Source organism: Molossus molossus, unplaced genomic scaffold, assembly GCF_014108415.1.
Source record: "Molossus molossus isolate mMolMol1 unplaced genomic scaffold, mMolMol1.p scaffold_m16_p_11, whole genome shotgun sequence".
Classification (NCBI taxonomy): domain Eukaryota; kingdom Metazoa; phylum Chordata; class Mammalia; order Chiroptera; family Molossidae; genus Molossus; species Molossus molossus.
Window position 1 is genome coordinate 77,367,763 of NW_023425346.1, and position 18,113 is coordinate 77,385,875.

An 18,113-nucleotide genomic window follows, 5' to 3' on the forward strand; every position below is an offset into this window, starting at 1 on the left:
CAACCGCTGAACCAAACCGGCCAGGGCTAGAAGACTATTCTCTTTATTGTAATATCTATGACACACAAAAGAAGCATCATCCCTCTGTGTTAAACACTAGGCAGCATTACCAACTTCATAATTTTTATTATTTGTTCAAATGCTACATTTTAAAGCTCAGTTTCATAAAAGGCTTTGAAACATTTTCTGAATTGTTCAGTTTGGATGCATATGTGTTTTTGGGTTATCTACTCTTCTGACTGACAGGTGGGGAGGTAATGGGCATATGCCTTGTTATGTCACTGCAATAAAGCTGGCTGTCAAAAGGATTAAAACTTCCCCTGGATTTGGCAATTATTATGAATATGTTAAAATACAGACTTGACTGACTATATAATCAATTATTATAGAAGGAGAGTATGTGACAGGCATGTTTGACATGGATATTGAAGGTCTCTCTCTCTATACACACACATGCACACAAAAGAATATGTAATATCAGTTCTTATATAAGAATATGTACTAAATGTATAGAATGTAAACTGTGTAAGGTTTGACTGGAAGGAAATGTTAAGTAAAAAGAGATATGAGCCCTGGCCGGTTTGGCTCAGCGGTTAGAGCATTGGCCTGCGGTCTGGAGAGACCCAGGTTCGGTTCCCGCTAAGGGCACGTATCTCGGTTGCAGTTTGTCCCTGGCCCTGGTTGGGTCGTGCAGGTGGCAGCCACTCGATGTGTCCCTTTCACATCGATGTTTCTCTCTCTCTCTCTCTCCCTCCCACTCTATCTGAACAAAATATTGAAAAATGTCCTCAGGTGAGGATAAAAAAAAAAAAAAAAGAGATATGAGAGGTCCTGTTGGCTGAAGGATGTCCTCTGGCTGGGAGGTGAACAATCAAACCAGACTTGTCGTGGCAGGAAACTGCCCCTCCAGAGTCTACTATGAAAGAGGATGTCACTGGGCTGGACCAATCAGGAGCCACCATATAAAATATGTAAATGAAAAAACAGAGGGAACAATGCTCCTGCAAAAAGAAAGCCAGGAGACACTATACCTAGTGTTCCCTGGTGGCCACAACATAAAGGGAAATAGATAAATGAACCCAAGACTGTGCTGATCTTCAGCATGGTAAAAGGTGACCCGTGACTCTAAAAGCCACTGAGTCCAACAGTGACTGATCAATATCCTGAAAGAGATATGAGTGGAATAAGCTGAGTCTGCTTCAGAAAAGTAAGTTCATTTGATATATCTAGAGGTTCCAGAAATAAATCAAACTAGATCAGCAATACGAAACAAAGATGGAATCCCCTGTTTGGTGCACTCATTCTTTTGCACTTACCTCAATCACTGTACTTAATAGACAGCATCTAACTTATCTACATATTTGCTTTCTTTTGAGAGTGTAAGCAACTTGAGGGAAGGAAATGTAGCCTGGCCATGTCTGGCACACAGTAGGCCCCAAATAATGTTTATTAAATGATAAATCAATGCCTAAATCACTTTTTTAAATGAAGAAAAATGGATTTAATGGGTAGACATTTTTATTGTTTTACCATGTACCATTTCTTCCTATTTTGCCATAAACAACTTAAGCAACTTAGAATAGCTTTGAAAGTTCAAAGTGTTTCATGGCTTACATTGTGAACATCAGAATTCTACCTGGTTCTGTTCTGGAAAGCAAACAGCAACAAACCATGAAAAAGCAGAAACAATAACACATTCCAGCAATTTCAGAAGCAGCCTGAAGATATTTCACCAACAATTCCCACCATGAAACTTCAGAGATGTTTTGCATGGGATCCCCTGCTGGGAGACTGGTAAGGAAAAAAAACCCTAAGTAATCTCTGGTACCCTAAGAATTTAAAAATGTTAAGGTTTTTAAATTCTAGGTAGTACATATGAGCCTTTGCTATATTCTTCTGTACTATACATTATTCACAAATTAATACAAACAAAAAAGTTACTCAGGAACGTGAACCTATTAGAGAAACAGAGAAGAAAGAATTTCTGATACTAATTTACTACTAAAAGGTCTGATCATTCATGATTTACCAAGGAATTGTCTTTAAGGGCACAAATATGGAAAACTCCTTTCTGTTTCTTCTTATTAGGTGTGATGATGTAGTGCCAAGGGTGGCCTCCAATCTGAAAGGCGTTCTCCAGGGAGGACACTTCAAAGAGCGGCGATGGCGCGTCTGTAGAGATGGGCAAAATAATTATTAGCTTTCTCTGTTCTGGTAGCCTTGGAATACTCATTAACTGAATTCAACCTTTCTTTGCATGTATCATTATGAGTTTCCATTAATGAAAAATTACTGTGTTCAAGAAAATAAAATACTATTAGGAAAAAGGCTTACTGCTAAGAAAAGAGAGAGCTGGTAGGAAACAATGTTAGGCTATGAGTCAACTTTCTAGACATCTGTTTTGGGGGTATGTATGACCTGCAGCTGAGTGGAGATAAAAAGTGGGCTTAAAGGTGCTTACAATGGCAAAAATGACAAAGTACACTCAATAAAAGCAGCTGCCATTTATTGCACATCTGTTGTGTGCAAGACTGGGTTAAATACTGTTTCCAACTCCCATAACAATCCTACAAGGTAGTTAGGTCTAATAATCCCTTCAAATGTGAGGAAGACATCTTCTATAATCTAGTCTAACGGGTTAAATTTATCAAACTTTACAACAGCAGTCTTGCTTAGGATTTCCAGTGTAGATGTGATATTAGTCACAATGAATGTAACCAGTTAAGATAGACCCTGTCACAATGGAAGGTCTTTTAAAGGATAGCCAATACTACTATATTATCATTAGACAAGTTAACTATGGTAGTTTCGATATATCCGTCAGTCACGGTCTTTTGGAGATTGATGCCATATAAGAAATACAGGTATACCTTGTTTTATTGTGCGTTGCTTTATTGCACTTCACAGGTGCTGTGTTTTTTACAAACTGAAGGCAGGACTCTCCACCAGCAAAAACATTCTGACTGGCTTTATTGTGATACTTGCTTTGATATGGTGGTCTGTAACTGAACTCGCAGTATCTCTGAGGTATGCCTGTACTTGCTTCATTGTGATGGTCTAGAACCAAACCCACAATATCTCTGAGGTGTGCCCATATCTGTGGTGTTTCTTAGCCTTCTTCTTTGATGACAATTAATTTTAGGTAGAGTGTAACAGATTTGCTCTCACAGGAACACATGAGTGGAAGGTACAGCAGTTTTAGAAGATCAGAATTCCTTTTGGGCAGCCTTGTGAAACACCACATGATCTGTTTGGGCACTTGGCCCATCTATGACTCTTCTGTTTACCCCTTTACTTGAGAGTTTAATTTTGGTTTATGAGGCCACTACTGTCAGTAAAGGGGCTTATCTTAGGGAGACCATTTACATGGGTCATGTAATTATAGAAATGTGTCCTTTATTAGGCCTCTTCATAAGCACAACTTACGACAACACACAGGAGGAGAAAGAAGAGACAAGTATAAACATATAAAATATATTTAAAGTGTTTTTTAACCTTTTAAGGGTAATGTTCTTAATAAAGAGGTCTTTTTAAGTAATAAGAAAAATATGAGCACCCCAATAGAAAAATGGACAAAGAATATCAGTAAGTAAAGTATAAAGGAAATCTAAACATATACAATAATATGGTGCCTACCAAATAATAGTGGATGAGGAAAAGAGGAATTATGAAAAGGAAAATATAGTAATGAGAATTTAAATTTGGCATTAAAATTTTAAGTAGATAAGTTGTAGAGAATATAAAAGAGGTTTTCAAAAAAAATTTTTTAATCAATGCAAAAAGATGTAGTTAAAAAGAAATATTTTCCCCAGCAGTTACTAAAAATGGTCCGAAAGTAGCAGGACTCTACTCACCACAGCTCTGATGGGTCCCCATGAACCCTAAGAGCCCAGATTTTGATCTTTAATACTATTCTCAATTTTTTTTTTAATTTATTTTTTTATTTTTTTTATCATCCTCACCCGAGGACATTTTTCCATTCTTTGCTCAGATAGAGTGGAAGGGAGAGAGAGGAACAGAGAGAGAGAGAAACATCGATGTGAAAGGGACACATCGAGTGGTCGCCACCCTCACAACCAACCAGGGCCGGGGACAAGCTGCAACCGAGGTACGCGCCCTTAGCGGGAACCGAACCCGGGTCTCTCCGGACCGCAGGCCGACGCTCTAACCGCTGAGCCAAACTGGCCAGGGCTATTCTCAATTTTTAAAAAGTATCCTAGAAATTTTCAGAGTGTAGCTGGTTCCATAGCTTGTGGTGAGGAAATTTTAGGATAGGTGTAAATCATCCAGTTGTCACAATAAATACTATGTAGAAGGATGTCTGGGTGGTGGTAAAAGAATAAAGAGCTAGCAAAAGAGGCTCCTACTGGCTCGACTGTGAAAATAGTAGTATTTAAAATAATTATGAATTAAAATACTTTGAGTCTGTGAAAGATCAAACAATGATACTTCAAAGGGGAGTTTTAACATAAAGTGTTCAAAATGATTGTTTTATTGTTTATAAAAAGAATAGTTATAAGAGATCATTTTTCTGTAATTTTTAAAATGGGACAGTTGTCACATTGTACACATATGAATATATCTGGGATAAATTCTTAGAAATGAAATTGCTCAAGGAGTAATTTAAAATTTTGATACACACTGACAAAATTGTCTTCCATAAAGGGCCCCAGCTATAAATAAAAGTGCCTCTTCTATACTTCCACCAATCCTGTTATCTAATTTTTTGATATTTCCAAATTTGAAAGCTGTATCTTATAATAATTTTAATTTGCATTCATCTTATCAGTGACATTGGGCTTTGTCCCCCCTCAATGAAAGACCATTTATACTTCCTTTTCTTTTGAACAATATCCTTTGCTCATTTTTTAAATCACTTTTTCTCATTGATCTGTAGAACTCATTACATATTGAGAAAATTAGCCCTTTATAGTATGTTTTGCAAATATGTCCTGTTTGTTGTTTGATTTTTGAGTTCGTTTGTGTTTGTTTTTGTTTTGCTATGTAGAACTTTATTTTTATATAACCAAACTTATCAATCCATTATTTTATGACTCTGAGTTCTGTGTTATACTTAGAAAGGTCTTCCCCGCACTGAAATAACAATCTCCCAAATTTTCTTATAGAACTTTTAAATCTTTGATCCATCTGTTATTTATTTTGGTGTAAAAAGACTACAACTTTGTTTTCACAAGACTACCTATTAAATAATATTATGGATAGGTGGATATTAATATTTATAATATATTAACATTTTAGAGTGAGTCTACAGGTATATGCAACAATAAAAAATAAATCTTGAAAATAATATGCTGGGTAAAAGAAGCCAGACCAAAAAAGTACACATCATATAATCCCATATATATGAGACTCTAGAATATATAAATTTAACCTGTAGTGAAAGAAAGCAGATCACTGATTACCTAATGCTGGAGTTGAGGAGGAAATTGACTGGGAAGGACACGGGAACATTTTGAAGTGAGAAAAGGATTCTAAATCTTGTTTGTAGTGGTTTCATGGTTATATACATTCGGCAGAACTCAAAATGTATAGTTAAAATGAGTGCATTAAAATTATACCTCAACAAAGTTGACTTTTTATTTTGTTTTATTATTTTTTATCCTCACCAGAGGACATTTTTCCATTTTTTTGTTCAGATAGAGTGGGAGGGAGAGAGAGGAAGAGAAAGGAAGAGAGAGAGAGAGAGGGAGAAACATCGAGTGGCTGCCACCCGCACAACCAACCAGGGCCGGGGACTAACTGCCACCGAGGTATGCGCCCTTAGTGGGAACCAAACCCGGGTCTCTTTGGACCACAGGCCAACGCTCTAACCACTGAGACAAATCAGCCAGGGCCAGAGTTGACTTTTTAAAAAGCAAGTTATGAAAGAGTATTTACAGTACGATTTTTGGTTTTTAAACATATAGACATTATATGTCTATAGAAAACACACACTAAGGTGATAACAGTTAACGCTATACAGGACTACGAGTATTTAAATGTTCTATATTTCATTTTCTATTTTTTCTGTAATAAAAATGAACCGCTTTGCATTAAACATGCAAATTTTCTAATAGAACATGCTACTTTTCTTAGCCAGATGTCTGAAAATTATCAATTTTTATGTTTTACAATGACAATTGATTTGATAGATCATGTTTTCAAACATTGTTTTAAAGTTGAGAAAAGTGAGGCCCAGAGAGGTTAGGTAATTTTTCCACTCTCACACCACCAGTTAGTAGCCAGGTTTCACTGTTACTAGGAGCAGACCAGATTCTGACCCCAAATCCAGCCCTCTTTCTACAAACAGGGACCTCTAGCCCACAGCAGTCCTTCACACTCCCTGCTTTGTCTTTGTCTCCTGTTCTTTGTTTTACTAATTTACTGCATTTCAATGAGAACAATGCCACCATTTTAGGAAATTCTTTTCAAAATAACATTTAGCCCTGGCCAGTGTGGCTTAGTATTTAGAGCGGAGGCCCATGCACCCAAGGGTTGAAGGTTCGATTCGCAGTCAAGGGCACGTACTTGGGTTGCAGGTTCAATCCCTAGCCCCTGTCGGGCACGTGTGGGAGGCAACCAATTGATGTGTCTCTCTCTCAGCAATGTTTCTCTCTCCCTCTAACTCCCCCTCTTTCTTTCCTTTTCCCTCCTACTCCCTTCCACTCCCTCTAAAAATCAATAAAAAAATATTCTCAAGTGAGGATTAAATAACATTCTAGTTACCATTAGAACCTGTAGCTTTAACACTCTTAACAGATTGCTGCTGGAGTGTTTGTATTGAATACAAGAAGTATTGCTGGGCTGAGTTTTCACAAAAGTGCCTAATTCAGTTGGTCCAACCATTTAAAAACTTGGGTAACTTTAATTGGTTATATTTAACTCTCAGGTTCTTTTCCTTATTTTATTTTAATTTTTTCCATCACCATTTATACCCCCATACCCTTTATTCCACCTCTACCCCTGACCCCCACAAGCATCACCTGTTGTCTGTGTCCATGAGTTCAGCAGTGTTCATAGTTTATCATTTATTACTAAAAAGAACATCTTTCGAACAATTAAATCAGTTTCTGTTTTTTGATCTGTTGATGATATGATGATAATGGCAGAAAAAAAATGATTGTTTTATTGTCTTATTCTTTTTTTTTTTATCCTCACCCGAGGACATTTTTCCATTTTTTGTACAGACAGAGTGGGAGGGAGAGAGAGGAAGAGAGAGAGAGGGAAACATCGATGTGAAAGGGACACATCGAGTGGCTGCCACCCGCACGACCAACCAGGGCCAGGGACAAACTGCAACCGAGGTACATGCCCTTAGCGGGAACCGAACCCGGGTCTCTCGGACCGCAGGTGGACGCTCTAACCACTGAGCCAAACTGGCCAGGGCTATTGTCTTATTCTAACTGTATCAGAAAACCCTTTAAAGTTTCACCTGAACATATGATGTTTATTAGTTGGAAATAAATGGAAACATCCTCGGTATAATAAGAAATGACTCTTAATGAACTAAGAATAGAAATAAACAGATATCAGGATAATAGAATATATTTTATTTTAAAATTTACTCATGCCCTGGCCGGTTTGGCTCAGTGGTAGAGCATCGGCCTGCGGTCAAGGGAGGCCAGGGTTTGGTTCCCGCTAAGGGCACGTACCTCGGTTGCAGTTTGTCCCTGGCCCTGGTTGAGTCGTGTGGGTGGCAACCACTCGATGTGTCCCTTTCACATCGATGTTTCTCTCTCTCTCTCTCCCTCCCCACTCTATCTGAACAAAAAATTGAAAAATGTCCTCGGGTGAGGATTAAAAAAAAAAATTTACTCGTGATTTTAATATCTTTTTCCAAATATTAAATCATCCTTGTATTCCCAAGATGAACTCTGGTCAGTCACGGTTTATATCTTTTAACATATACTGTTGAATTTGAGTAATATTTAATTTCTTTTTGTTAAACTACTGAATTTGATATGCTAGTTAAATATAGAACATTTTTATTATATTTATAGAATTGTGTATAATTTTCTTTTTTGTGCTTTGTCAGCCATTAAGTATACTTGGGGGGTTCTCTCTGTGTCTAGCACTATGTATAGATTGAATGGTAATTATATTTTACTTAAAAGTTTCTTAGAAGTGGGTAAATTTTATAGAATTGTAAAATAATAAGTGATAAGGGGGAAAAGATAGATTTGCTGCAACTCTTCATTTTGCAGGTAAGGAAATCCAGACTAGAGAGGTTAAGTGACTTGCCAAAGCTCACTGATCTCTGGCCAAGCAAGCCCAGCATCTCTAAGCCTTCAGCAGTTCAATGTATGAATGATAGATTTTTGTTGACACCTGTTCCATAGCAAGGAGTATGCTGTATAAGAGTAAAATGAATTGAGTTTATAATCACATTATAAGAAAAACACTTGGATGATTACAATTAATAATTTACATGACCACTTATTTCTAAAGGTGAAAAAAAATACTATATAGTAGCCATACCTGTGATTTTAATATTACAAGGAATGCCAAAAGGAGCCTCTCCTACAGTTCCAGTAGTCCCACCCCATCTGCATGCACACCCTAAGTCAAGTTTCTGTTGCATGAACTAAAAACAAAACAAAACAAAAATGGTATCTTTAGCACCTACTTATTTGCTGTCTGGAGAGAGAAAAAATAAAATTCACATGTATATGGCAGAAAATATGTTCATTTATTCAAGGGCCTTTGTGTTTATCTTCCCACCCCTCTATTAAAGGTTACTTTATCTCTCTGCATTTCCCATATAGTTTTGTGGAGTAGAAATTTACACGTGTATTACTCTAAAAGCATCTCATTAAAAACATTATACCTCAGTCCAAACCTCAAGTTAATTATAATATGGCAAATTCCAGTTTTCTCTACCTGTTCAGTGATGGCTTGGAAGCTATAGAGTCTGACCAATCCTGAGCTGTACATCACAATCAGTATTCCATGAGATAAGGTAGCATCTGTAACATTCCCGAAAATCTGAGGGAAAAGGTAGATTATCACCTGAGAAAAGACCAGAAGGCCAGTCCTCTGAATGCTCACAGTGGTTTGTGCATTTGCTTAATATTCAGGCTACCATTACAACACTGCTGCCTAGCATCTAAGGCAGTTGTAACTTAGAAACTGGAAACTAAATTGTTATTAGGAATGAGTGGTAAGCCACTGGGGTCTCAGATGGAAGCACTAAGGGGAGATGCAGCAGCATTCATTTGCTTCACAGTTTGTCAGTATCTTTTAGTGACAAATTTTATTCCTCATGGGTATAGGCTTACACTGAGTCCATCTAACTCAAAATGGACATTTACTCTACCATGCATATCCTGTCAGGGACCTATTCTTTATGCTAAAATGTTATTTATAAAGAGACTTAATTTTTTAGATAATTGGAAGAAGAAAGACTGGATTTAAACAGTAATTCTAATAAGAAACAGCCAGCTCCAGATTTTTATCATTACCTTGTTCTTTAATTCTTTAATAGTGTTTAAGTTTTTAGTCATATAAAAATCAAACAAGTTAAAGACCAAACACCTACTGAGTCATTAATTTAGCCAACCTTGAGTAAGACTTTGGTTCATTGTTCCCTTTCCGTTTCTGTGCACTGGACCCTGTCATGATTCTCCATAGAGTTCTGATAAAGAACTTGATCCAATGCCTATTTTAATATTTAACAAAAGCCAACATAGACAAATATTCACAGCAATTAAAGAACTAGAAATTACGTGAAAATGTGTTTCTATTTCTACTCAAGACAAATTACTTAGTAAAGATTTACTACCCCAATAAATAGGTTAAAGTACATTCTAAGCCTAGACACTGGGTAGTCTTATCATGCATGGTACGTGAAAGATACACTTCGATGGCAAGTAGCCACGTTGAAACTAAATCCTCAAATGGCAATCTTGGACATGTGAGAATAAATAGCAACAATTTATGACTTTGTTAAGTATTCCTGTTGTAGGCTGTAATTAGCACACACAATTAGTTAATCTACAAGCACAAAGAGAACAATTATATTTATGAGTTGTGTGTTTTGATTATCTCTTAGAAAGTAAACTATAGTTTGCTTTGATCTTGACTTACTCATGACTTTTTATTCTCTGATCCTCCTTCCCCACTTTGAAGGTAGGTAGGACTTATGTAACACATAGTTTCAAATAACGAGTGAGTGCTATATAATAAAGTAGCCACTCTATTTTAAAATTTGGTTTGTGCCCTGGCCGGTTTGGCTCAGCAGTTGGAGCGTCCGCCTGCGGTCCGGAGAGACCCGGGTTTGGTTCCCGCTAAGGGCATGTACCTCGGTTGCAGTTTGTCCCCGGCCCTGGTTGGTCGTGCGGGTGGCAGCCACTCGATGTGTCTCTTTCACATCGATGTTTCCCTCTCTCTCTCTGCCTCTTTCTCCCTTCCACTCTATCTGTACAAAAAATGGAAAAATGTCCTCGGGTGAGGATAAAAAAAAATAAAATAAAAAAATAAATAAATAAAAAATAAATTAAAAAAATAAAATTTGGTTTGTACTTTGGAGTCAAATTTAGGTTAAAATTTCATCTCCTCCATTTACTACCTGCTTAACTTCCTAGTTGAATACATTAGGTTATAAGGTTGTAAAATGCTCAAACTGTCTGGTACAATACAATTAATAAATAACTAATATTATTCATCAGCCTTTATGCAGTTTAGTATATTATGTTTATTTAATATAAACTTTAAAAAAATACATTCATCTTATTTGCTAATGAATATCAGCGGACCCTCAAGATTTGTCCTCTAATACTTTAGGTGTTTAATTAAAGACTAGTACAACAGACCACAAATAACTACGCACTTAGAATAAGTAACAATTTTTTAAAAAGAAAGTAGGAGACTATTGATTCTTTTACTCAAAGGAAATTTGTCGTTTTTTCCTCTCATATAACCACCGACAAATCAAGAATGGCAACAACAGTAAAACCTAAAACTTAATGAGTTGGAAATTTACATATTTAATTATAAGGCTTGTTTATATATCATACGTTTTATTTAGATCTATACCTTGCAATTAAAATGAGGCATTTTGGTGCAGCTTTTCACCTTTATTTAATGATCATTTTAACAAACTTTGGAGTAGTCCTTTTGAAGAATACCTTACTCCTTTCATAATTTTATAAAATAGTGGTTTGTTAATGACCATAGGTATTTAATATTATCCACATGAAAGGCATAAAATTATGCCAGAAAGATGAAAGGATGATTAGGCTCTCTTCCCATGTCAAATGTTCTCATATATTTTGAAATGAAATAAAGTAGGTCAAGCATTTTACAGGCAGGGGAACCTTTACAATCAAAACACCTAATAAACAAATAATTAAATGATGACATTACATCTTACTGTCAAAATATTAATGTTGCAATTATATCAGAAATGAGTTCTTACCTTTTTGTTGATCTCCAGAATCCCTATGAGTGAAAAAGGTAGAACATGGAACACTGCGAGGTACAGCAAGACAGGCTGTTGAATGCCTGCCTAAAAGGAAAGACTGAAGTTATAGGCAGCTCTCAAGAGTATTTCAGAAACACTCTGTTTTCATGAGTTGAAAACATCCACCTGTCCTAGCATGCAGTTATAGATGTTTTCATGAATTGAAAACATCCATCTATCTACACTGCAAAGTTATTTAAACAGGAAGTCATACATGTTTAAAATATGTCCATGAGCCCTCTAGTCACACATATGCACATTCACACAAAAATTATAAAAGTAAACAGCCCTGCCCAGTTTTGCTCAGTGGTTAGAGCGTCAGCCCGCAGACCAAAGAGTCCTGGGTTCAGTTCCCACTAAGGGCATGTACCTCGGTTGCTGTTCCTTCCCGGCCCCAGTTGGGGTTGTGTGGGTGGCAGCCAGTCGATGTGTCTTTCTCACATCAATGTTTCTCTCTCTCTCTTCTTCCCTCTCTCCCTCCTGCTCTATCTGAAGATAAATGCAAAAATGTCCTCGGGTGAGGATTAAAAAAAAAAAAGTAAACATTACACTAAATATTTCTTAGCAACAAAATATATTTTATATACTGTACAACAAAGACTTTATATATTGAATAACAAGATAGGTATTACATATTGTATATTACTATATTATAAATTTAGATATATTTATATTAATATAACAATTAATATACATTATATTCTAATATATTAAGAACTTATAATACAAATTGGAATTCTAACAATAAATAATCCAATCAAAAGACACATAGTTATCATGGTCATATCATTTGAAAGGAGTATTACACTGACATATCTGGAAGAAAAGAAAAAAGTGACAACAATAAAAGCTTGAGTGATTTCTCTGCTTGAAGAGGATCACTTCCTTAGTTTGAAGAACAAGATCCAGCCAATTTCTTTCTACTATGGAATGTAAAATAATCTGTACTACCCCAGAGTGGCTTAAAGGGAATTCCTTAAATTTGTGGTAAACAACTTTTATAGCATGCTTCAGAAAACAAAGATCATTCATTCTTTCATGACAAATCTGCAGACAGATTCCTAAGGGAAAACAAATTCATTTTACTGGATGTTTAAAAATGTCTACCTGCCGGGCCAATGCTGAGCTTTTGTTCTGAGCTGACTTGACTGCAATGACTTCTTGAGGAGTGTCCCAGCTCAAGTATCTTTTAAAAGAATGAAGCAAAGTTTATTCATGTGTGTGTGTGTTGCGGGGGGGAGTGGTGTTCTTTATACTTCAAATCAAAATATAATAAATATTTTATAAACTTTTTAGTTATTTAAGTTATAAAAGCAATTTATTTTAAAAACAAATAGCTATAAGAATTCCTTACCAATCCTTATATAAATATATTCTTATAAAAAAATATAATTTTAATCCTTCCAGAGTTTTGATAAATAAAAATGATTTGATCTAACAGTATTCCAAACTTAGAAAACAAAATAACCATTCCTGCTTTAAAACGGAAGTTATAAAACACATGAAAAATGTTACTTTTACATTCTGAATACACATACTCCAAAAATTTACATCTAATTTATAAAACTATTAGTTTAATTTTAACAGTTCTTAGATTGTACTAGGCAGGTAATTTAACTGAAACAAATTAGCTTTCAGGAAATCTACCATAAAGTGCATCCTATATTACAATATTTGTAGATGGAAAACACAATAATTTTTTAAAAGTTTATCTGCCAACTACTATAGGTTAGTTACTAATGAGGATACAAAGAAAATTATAAAGGGTCTCTATCCTTAGATCTTCAAATGTAGTCATGTGGAAAAAGAACAGGCTTGGAAATCAAGATCCAGGTATACAATGGAACACTTCATAAAAAAAAAAAAAAGAAAAGAAAAAAGCATTGAATATCCTGGGCCACAAGTCTCAAATTTTTATAACAAAATATTGAATAATAAAGTCACAAAAAATACCTGAATTTGCAATACGAAGCAAGATATATTTTCTCGAGGACTTTCCCCGTCGTTGCTGATATACGAAGTAGCCAGTTATGAGCAGTCAGTGCTATGAGTGAGGATTTATAATCTGATGGATTGGGCAGCAATTCCCCCTTAAAAAATGAGATTTAAAACTGAAAGTACTTAGCCAAAGAGAATAGCTAAAAACTTAAAGAAATAGTCAAATAAGTAAACTAAAGAAGAAATAGTAAATGCTCAAATACACAAATAGAGAATTAAGACAAAGAAAGATAAGATTGTGGGTAATTTTTCTTTTGGTGGTTATTATTTTTTAATTGAATTTATTGGGGTGACATTGGTTAATAAAAGTATATAGGTTTCAGGGATATAATTTGTGGGTAATTATTTTCATCATTAACTTATTAAGTGAGTTTATTAATATAAAGCACTTAAACAGTACCTGAAATAACTTATTACTTATTAATCATTACTTATCATTAAGTATTCAATGAATGTTAATCAATCATCATAATAGTAGGAGTATTACTAATGATACTGCTGTGATAAGGATGGTAACAATAATAAGTTCTTAAAACCATTAAGAATAGCATAGCAATTAAGAGCCATCCCTAGAATAGATGTTTCTTTAAGACTTGTTTTCCTTTTGATGGAAGTCAGAATGGCAAAAGGGCAAATGACCCTATTATTCACTGTGGCTGTACTCTAACTCCAAATGCAAAGCTATAACCCAGAATCAAAGCCACCAGAGACGAACAGAAGATAGACCTGGTTTCTAAGATAACCTAGATCACTAAGGAATTATACACCAAAAAGCAAGAGAGGATAGCTGCTTGGTGTACCTGCCACTAAAGAGCTACCACAAGGTGGAAGTCTAAGGCAGGAAGAGAAAGAAAGTAAAAGGTTCTACTTTGATTTATGGAATAAAAAAGAAGTTCTAAGAGGACAGTTAAAAATAGACAAGTTAAAATTAATCTAGTATTTGCTTAGGATGTAAGTAAACAAACAAAACACATTTAAAGAGGAAGGCATTTTATACATGCTCCCAAAGATTTGTCTTCCCTTTCAAATGTTAGGAAAAGAAATGAGGTATTTTTGTTTTTGTTTTCTTTTAATAAATTTTTTATTCTATGGTGTGCTATATAAGTATCATCTCATGGAGATTTTAAAGTTTTTAACAATGTACTGTGTATACCTTGCCTATTAAAAAAAAAAAAAGAATATGAAGGAGCCTATATAATAGGTTTGAGCTATTTTTCTAAACCAAAAGTTATATTCCACACATTGTCTCAGAAAAGAATGGTGCTAATTTAAATAGTTTCACATCAGTATGTTAAAAACAACACAATATGCTTCTTAATGAAAATCTTGCTTCAAATCAGAACAAAATGTTTAACAAGAAGTGAGACTAGGAATTAGAATACCTGAAACTCTAATTTTATAGAACTGCTCTAAATTTTTGGTGCTTTGTACAGGTGTCTTCAAACTTTTCTCAATTAAGAAACTTGTCATCATCCTGCCTGCACCAATGAAAAGGGACGAAAAAGGCTTTTGATGTTGGGGCACAACAGTTATTTTTAGCTTTCAATAAGGAGTTGGGGAAGAAAACATAGATTTAAAGCTTTCTGATTTTTAAAATGGAGACTTTTATGTACAGAAAATAAGTGTCCAGGAAAAAAGAGCAATAGCTACAGAAAACTATAATTTTGTGTAAAAACTGTGTTTAAAAAAATAATTTTAATAGTACATTCAAAGTATAGCCTTCTTATCCTTTAAACATTATTTTTGGTCACATCTTGGGAGTTCTATTTTTCCTAAAGAACAACCAACCAGATTGAAAGACCTGGTTAATTTGTTGCAGTATTTCCTAAGTGCATTTCTTAGTACACTGATCCCTTGGAAGACTAATATTTAGAAATATACCTTAAAAAAAGTAAGTTCTATGATCATTATTGTAAGTATTATTACTATTTAAAGCTCTGAGAACTAATTCTATAAATTTGTTCAATCTTTTAAACTCAGAATATCCCAAACTTATTTGTCTACAACCCAATTCCTCCAACCTCCTTTAGCAACTATAAAATATTAACATCTGCCTTGGTCAGTTTGGCTCAGCAGTTAGAGTGTTGGCCCAAGGACCAAACATTCATGGGTTTGATTCCAGTCAAGGGCATATACCTAGGTTGTGGTTCGATTCCCAGCCCTGGTCAGGGTCGTGTGGGAGGCAACCAATCAATGTGTCTCTCTCACATCGGTATTTCTCTCTCTTCCTCCTTCCCTCACTCCCATTCTATCTGAAAACCAATGGAAAAATATTCTCAGGTGAGGATTAAAAATAAATAAATAAAATATTAACATCTAATGAAAACCGTGTTCTGAAAAATACACACTGGGCAATGCTGGTCTACTGAAATGAGCTTATAGTATTATTATCATTTATTTTATTGATTTTAGAGAGAAAGAGGGGGAGAGAAAAGAAGGGAGAGAGAAAGAAACATCAATTTGTTTTTCCACCTATTTATACATTCGTTGGTTGATTTTTCATGTGCCCTGATCAGGGATCAAACCTGTAACATTGGTGTATCAGGATGATGCTCTAAACAACTGAGCTATCTGGCCAACGCCTGATAACTTTTTTATTTTAGGATTTTCCTAACAAGACTCCTAGAGGAAAATCATAAGAATCCCCTTTCAGTCACGAAACATAATTGTTGCCCATAACATATAACATAATACGTAACAAAATATTTTGTTTCAGTATAGTAAGTAGAATATTTCTTATACACTAAGAATAACTATAGCCCTGGCCGGTTTGGCTCAGCGGTTAGAGCATCGGCCTGCGGTACAGAGAGACCGGGTTCGGTTCCCGCTAAGGGCACGTACCTGGTTGCAGTTTGTCCCCGGCCCTGGTTGGTCGTGCGGGTGGCAGCCACTCGATGTGTCTCTTTCACATCGATGTTTCTCTCTCTCTCTCTCTTCCTCTCTCTCCCTCCCGCTCTGTCTGAACAAAAAAATGCAAAAATGTCCTGGGTGAGGATAAAAAAAAAAAAAAAAAAGAATAACTATAAACTAGTTTTTATTTCTTATGGAACTTTTAATCAGTGCATAACGTTTTCTAATTTTCAAGATTTACAAATGGTATTGAATTTTTAAAATATATTTATAATATTATCTCAATGAGGAAAAATAATAAAGGATAAACTCTCTTGACTCCTTTCAAGATTCAGGAATCACTATGATATTTAAATTTTATTCCCTTATACAATATATTAACAACAATCAGTTCTAGGCTAAAAATCTTTAGAAATAAATGTCTAAAAACAAATCTTACCACTGGGCATTCCCATAATAAAGCATCCTCTATTTTTTCTGATTTGGAACATTTTGGCATTTCATAAAGTTTTCTTGGCTCTAATGCAACACTGGAAAAAAAGAAAAGAAAAAGAAAAGATTAATGACTATTCATATTGATAACTGAGAGAGTGTCTACTCAGGTTTGAGTGATTTTTTAAAAATTTTATCCAGAGATTTAGACTACCAAAATACAATTTACTAGTTTGCCTTCCTCCTCTTAATTACCTGTTAACATTTTTTCTGATCATAAAATTCATAATACATATTCATAGAAAATAGTCTTTAAAATATTGCCCTGGCTGGTTTGACTCAGCAGTTAGAGCGTCGGCCCGTGGGTTCAATTCCAGTCAAGGGCACGTACCTCGGTTGTAGTTCGTCCCTGGCCCTGGTCAGGTCATGCAGGAAGGCAACCAGTCAATGTGGCTCTATCACATCGATATTTCTCTCTGTCTCTCTCTCTCTCCCTCCCACTCTATCTGATAGTAAGTAGAAAAATATCCTCAGGTGAGGAATTAAAAAAAAATTTATATAAATATATAAATAAAATTTGGCCCAGTTGGTGTAGCTCAGTGGTTGAGTGTCGTCCCATGCACCAAGAGGTCGAGGTCAATTCCTGGTCAGGGGACATACCCAGGCTGTGGGCTCAGTCCCCAGACAGGGGTGTGCAGGAAGCAGTTGATTAATGTTTTTCTCTCATTGATGTTTCTCTCTCTCTCTCCCTCTCCCTCCCCCTTTCTTTAAAAATCAATTTAAAAAACATAAAAGAATACATAATAAAATTTAAATAATTTCTACTGTAAAAATACCAAGAATAATCACACTTAACATTTTAGTTCATTTCCCTCTAGTTTTTCTTTATATACATTTACCTACCTGCAGGTCATTTTCCAAAACAGGATCATGAACATTTACAATGAATATCTCAGTTGAATTCCATGGTGCTCATATTTGTTACTCCAATATTTTTATTTTTATTTTTTAAATGAAAATTAATTAAAGAGTTCCATTATTTTAGAATGAAAATTAGTGGCTAAAAAAAGAAACACCCTTTAAGGTTTGTTTACTCCCAAAATGCCTTTCATAAAGGCTGAACAAATTTATATTTCTGCCAATATTAAACACTATATTTTTTATGTGAAAAATAGTCTCTTACTTTTAGTTTATACTTTTTTGATTACTACTGAAATGTGCTCAGAGATGTTTTCATTTTTTAACTGATGAACTTTAAAATTAAACTACTATTTAGAACTTTGAGGGTAACAATTTTCACCTTTGATGTTCTCTCACTGATTCAAAGGTTTAAATCAAACAGAATTTCACAGGAATGAAAGCAACTTCATAC

General features: G+C 35.1%; 1 protein-coding gene across 3 annotated transcripts in view; it reads right to left on the minus strand.

Annotated features, from left to right (window-relative positions):
* Nucleotides 1-18,113, minus strand: part of DCAF17 (DDB1 and CUL4 associated factor 17) — a 33,374-nt gene that overhangs the window by 8,475 nt on the left and 6,786 nt on the right. For 2 of the 3 annotated variants that reach the window (XM_036255012.1, XM_036255011.1), the window contains exons 3-9: nt 16,749-16,839; nt 13,415-13,551; nt 12,569-12,647; nt 11,417-11,506; nt 8,881-8,985; nt 8,479-8,584; nt 2,030-2,172 (exon numbers count right to left, since the gene is read on the minus strand). In XM_036255012.1, coding sequence (XP_036110905.1) covers nt 2,030-2,172; nt 8,479-8,584; nt 8,881-8,985; nt 11,417-11,506; nt 12,569-12,647; nt 13,415-13,551; nt 16,749-16,839 — 751 coding nt within the window. Of the gene's footprint in view, nt 1-2,029; nt 2,173-8,478; nt 8,585-8,880; nt 9,010-11,416; nt 11,507-12,568; nt 12,648-13,414; nt 13,552-16,748; nt 16,840-18,113 lie in introns of all 3 variants that reach the window. The other variant, XM_036255013.1, reaches the window with a different exon arrangement.